Genomic DNA, 2,006 nt, shown 5'->3' with positions numbered 1-2,006 from the left:
AATATCCACACCCGCTTATCAACACCCCGCTTATCAATTAAAAATAGGCTACGTGTTTGTAATTTCAAAAATCACAACTGAAGTAATTATTGAAAAATGTAAAATACTGTATTTCAAGCCCAAGTAGCAATTTAAATATTCGTATCGTTTGAAAATGTAGTACAATACAGCAGAAACAGTTACGGATGTTTAAAAAAAAAAGAAAGTACAAATCTCACATAAACATCTTTGAAATCAGACGAAGAGGAAACTTGATCAAGTCCATGTTCCTCAACAAGAGTAGTGGAATAGGAAACACACGCAGTATATCCAAGATGTAAACYCCTACAGAAAAATAAATAATCTTAAAAAAGAGCAGAATGCTGTGACTTAGGCCTTTATAACATTCATTTCACTGTTCCAGCAATTGTTTGTTACAGAGTCATTAGACTGGACCAGAGAGAAATTAAACATGACCAAATCATTGGTGCGCTGATAATCGCAAATCCGGCCCTCATTTGGATTTATCAAGAAGCTTTCCACACTCTGCACATTTTGTTTATACATAAATACTTTGACGGGGCGGCAGCTAAGAGAAGTAGTACTACAGTGGCGGCAAAATGGTGAAGGTAAGGTGACGCCATTAAAAAAATATATATCTGTATTCATCAGTGATGATAGTATACTTCAATGCATATACTTATTGTCTATATTAAACATGTTGAGCAACGTGGGTTTATATGTCTATTTTTTTATTCATTCACTGTGGCAGCCAAGAACTCTTCAAATTCCTGCAAACACAAAAAGTTAACTTCAAGTTTAGTAGTTTGAAGATATGGCTTTGCCATTTTTATAGTGACTTTGAGAATATCTGAATAAAGTGTTCATGTAATATGTGATCCTGTAGTAATATGATATTTGTTTTTATCCGTAACTCACCGCAGAGTATTCTCTGCTTCCCATCCTTCCTCAGATCACATTCTACGAGGAAAATAATTTCCAGGGCCGCTGCTATGAGTGCAGCAGCGACTGTGCCGACCTGCACTCCTACTTCAGYCGCTGCAACTCGGCGAGGGTGGAGAGCGGGGCCTGGGTGCTTTATGAGAAACCCAACTACAAGGGCTACCAATACATCCTGAGCCCAGGGGAGTACACAGACAACCAGCAATGGATGGGATTCAACGATAGCGTCAAGTCCTGCCGCGCCGTCAAAAACGTAAGATGATTCCTTGCATATCCATATTTCATATCATAATTCTCTCCTCCCTACATCCCTAATTCTCTCCTCCCTACATCCCTAATTCTCTCCTCCCTACATCCCTAATTCTCTCCTCCCTCCATACTCTCTCTCTCTCTCTCTCTCTCTCTCTCTCTCTCTCTCTCTTCTGTTAGCCTTCAAAAAAAATTCTTAGTCCCATAGTTCCCAGCAGTTAATGTGTCTCTTTCATCGCAGAAACTTGTAACGCAAACCAATATGCATTTAATATTTGCTCTGAAAAATGTGTAAAAAAAATAAGTAAAACATGATGTTTTGATATTCTCGACTAGGAGGTAAGCTAATTCTCCCTCTTGTCTAATATTGTATAAAAGTCTATGTTACAGAACGGGACTGAGATAGTGTTTCATACAGGGTTAAGTGGACCTCAGGCCCAGAATGCATCAGGGAATAACACACTGCTCTATAATCCAGCAGACAATACAAGCAGACAAAAGCAGACATTTTTGGCAGCATTTTACCCCCACGCCCATCACTTTAAGAGGAAATATGCCAAGAAACCTTTAAAGGGGCATTTTCCGTTAAAACTTCATGCCCTTCGAACACGAAAACAGACAAACAAATCCATTAGACATTTTGCCTACAACTCCATTTACATCCTTAATGAGATTGTTCTAAATAAAAAATAATTTATGCACCAACAATAAGTGAAGACGATATCTTACAATGTAGTTTATTATATTTAACATGAATGTATTGGCAGCTATAGCTAATATGATATCCAACTGAATCCAGAAGCCTCTGAACACCC

General features: G+C 38.2%; 1 protein-coding gene across 1 annotated transcript in view; it reads left to right on the top strand.

The window, feature by feature from the left end:
• Positions 1-599: 599 nt before the first annotated feature.
• The window catches only part of LOC111971155 (gamma-crystallin S-1-like), a 2,296-nt gene continuing 889 nt past the window's right edge, over positions 600-2,006 (top strand). The window contains exons 1-3 of the mRNA XM_070445860.1: positions 600-608; positions 953-1,195; positions 1,582-1,615. Of these exons, the coding sequence (XP_070301961.1) occupies positions 600-608; positions 953-1,195; positions 1,582-1,615 (286 nt within the window). The remainder of the gene's footprint in view (positions 609-952; positions 1,196-1,581; positions 1,616-2,006) is intronic.

The sequence above is a fragment of the Salvelinus sp. IW2-2015 genome, linkage group LG12, assembly GCF_002910315.2.
Source record: "Salvelinus sp. IW2-2015 linkage group LG12, ASM291031v2, whole genome shotgun sequence".
NCBI lineage: Eukaryota > Metazoa > Chordata > Actinopteri > Salmoniformes > Salmonidae > Salvelinus > Salvelinus sp. IW2-2015.
This window is presented reverse-complemented; position numbering and strand designations above follow the sequence as displayed.